Source organism: Sphaeroforma arctica (genome assembly GCF_001186125.1).
Source record: "Sphaeroforma arctica JP610 unplaced genomic scaffold supercont1.128, whole genome shotgun sequence".
NCBI lineage: Eukaryota > Ichthyosporea > Ichthyophonida > Sphaeroforma > Sphaeroforma arctica.
This window is the reverse complement of record NW_014040430.1, coordinates 96,406-98,981: the sequence shown is the minus strand read 5'-3', so window position 1 is coordinate 98,981 and position 2,576 is coordinate 96,406. Positions and strand designations below refer to the sequence as shown.

Genomic DNA, 2,576 nt, shown 5'->3' with positions numbered 1-2,576 from the left:
ATACATACATACATACATACATACATACATACATACATACATACATTTGTTGTGTGTGTGTGTGTGTGTGTGTATTTAAAGTATATATATATATAATGTAGTTAGGGATTATGAACTGATAAATGAATCGGACAAAAAAGTCTCACCATCAGGCACTACACGGATGGTTGCATGGCCTCGGAGCAGCAGAACATTCTCAGACCCGCAATTCATTGGGAAGATCTCATTCACATTCGCCTACAAAATAGTGAAGGAGGGTACAGTGAGTAGATAGGTTAGTATTTCAATTATATTTTCATACATAGCACAGCGAGGTGTACAATGAACGAATGCGCTGTACGCAATTGATTAATAAATATTAGTCATATTCACACAGCAACTATAGTGTCGAGAGGCGTACGGAGAGTGAACAGGCAACTAACTCACGCAGTTCATGGGATAACTTCATTCACAATGTCTCAACAAATTTTTGTGCATATATAGAGAGAATTGTGCATAGGAATTGTGCATATATAACTAATTTTGTGCATATATAAAGATAGAGCGGTTCTTTGCGCAGTTCCTGGAGTGAAATCACTTTCAATCCCTCGACATAGTAGAGGTAATCATCGGGTACATAGGACAGGTCACAACTCAGTTCTTGGAGTAGTTTCATACGTGTTCCTTTAAAAAATATCATACGAAATACTTAGGAAATGAACGGGTGTATTGATTGCACATAACTTTGCAGTTGCGACATTATATATACAATATTGCATTGTATGATTGTAAAAGTACATTTTCGGTGCCAGAGTTCTCGTTCCTGATCTCCAGCGACCGCGCTTCTACAGTATAAAGAACGTTTGCAGGAGGGCTGCATAGAATGTTGCTCTTGGGAGAATAGTGATCAAGGTATGGTAGCTACGTGCTTTGTATCCGAATTTAACACGAGGTGGTCGTGTTCGTACGGTAGGGTGGCTGTATGACGATATATAACTAGAGTCCCTGCTGCAGACATCAAGCGAACCATACTATCATTGTTGAGCTAACCATACTGACATTAAGGTGGTGAGGCAATATCTGATTGTTTGCGGTAGGTGCAACTTACCGCTGATCCCTTTATGATGTTGGATACGTTTATACACTCTCGTACTTCCTCTACGTCTATCACATCTTGGAGCGCCCTGTGTACGATGATTTAGTTAGAGGTTAACGTGGTTGCGCACATAACAAATGAACCATAGATGTAGATCATACCTAATCCTAAGCAGTGAAAGGAGATACTTGATTACCACTCAGCCCACTACGTATCAAATGAGATAAACACCGCCAGTCAACTTAACATCCATCTAAACAATGTGACATAACAAATGAACCAAAGATGTAGATCATACCTATTCCTAAGCAATGAAAGGAGATACTTGGCTACCACTCACCCCACTACGTAGCAATTGAGATAAACACCGCCAGTCAACTTAACATCCACTTAAACAATGTGCATCTGATTGAGAGTACATGGGCGACCGGCATGTAGGTAATAAAACTCTTTGTGAGACACACCTTCTCAGATGATGATTGACGGTTTTCGTTGCAACGGATCTCCATATCGCCACCTACCGAATAACATAAAAGAATGTTCGACATGATAAGCAACGTCTCTTTGCCTCCGTATGTTACATTACATGCAAGTCTTGGACCAATTATGCACACCTTTACCTACACCCAGTGATAGAAATACGCTACTGAAACAATTGAGATGTGTAAGGCCAAGACACCACGTGCACATCTACAACGACCCTTCAACTGTCTACGATTTGCGCTGGAGGCAAAGACAACAACCAACTCAATGCCCTCCGTGCAAAGAAGACGTGTGTGTAGTTAACACGTCGTCTGCGGACCAATTGCAAGTGTGTACTACCACGCCAGTACAAATGTCGTCGCCAGTCATACGTATAACCGATCTGCGCCACATCTGAACAAAAGTCTCAACCTGCACTCACCTCGCAATCGTGGAACTCTGGGTTTGTAAATATTTCCTTGAGCATATCCCTGTTCAATTGGATAGCCTCGACCAATGAGATTGCTTCCACCTCCTTCATATCGCCTCTATGCGTTAGGGTACCCACATCTCCGACTACGGCACCCGCTCCTCCGAAAACACGCCTTTCGAATACACCTGCAGTGTTTCAGGAGTTTCAGTCAAAGTGTGCGATCGGTGTTACGCCGTGAACATGGGTGGGGTGAGAGTGAAACGCTGCTATAGTTATCCGCATAGACCGCCATAGAACACATCAGAAGTTGTGAGCTTGTCGCTTTAATCAACGGGCGCACCATCATGCATCACAATGAAACCCTGATGTCACAACGACCCTGATGGTTGTGAAAAATGACGTACAAATGCCACATATTATACTCCAGCCACAGTAAATCGCACAACGGCACAGCCCTCCTTCCAATGCCCTAGTACTATGACATGCAAGTGAATCGCTATAAACTCGCGCACAGAAAGTTTTTCTTAAATCCGATACCTTTATAGCTACCTTTCGCATACAATCATAAAAGTTTTCAGTATAATATATATATATATATATATATAT

The 2,576-nt window shown here is 41.9% G+C and overlaps 1 protein-coding gene across 1 annotated transcript in view; it reads right to left on the bottom strand.

Annotated features, from left to right (window-relative positions):
- SARC_02763 (hypothetical protein) overlaps positions 1-2,166 on the bottom strand; it is a 5,912-nt gene extending 3,746 nt beyond the window's left edge. The window contains exons 1-4 of the mRNA XM_014303465.1: positions 1,980-2,166; positions 1,540-1,592; positions 1,088-1,163; positions 147-237 (exon numbers count right to left, since the gene is read on the bottom strand). Of these exons, the coding sequence (XP_014158940.1) occupies positions 147-237; positions 1,088-1,163; positions 1,540-1,592; positions 1,980-2,078 (319 nt within the window). The 5' untranslated portion in view covers positions 2,079-2,166. The remainder of the gene's footprint in view (positions 1-146; positions 238-1,087; positions 1,164-1,539; positions 1,593-1,979) is intronic.
- Positions 2,167-2,576: the final 410 nt, after the last annotated feature.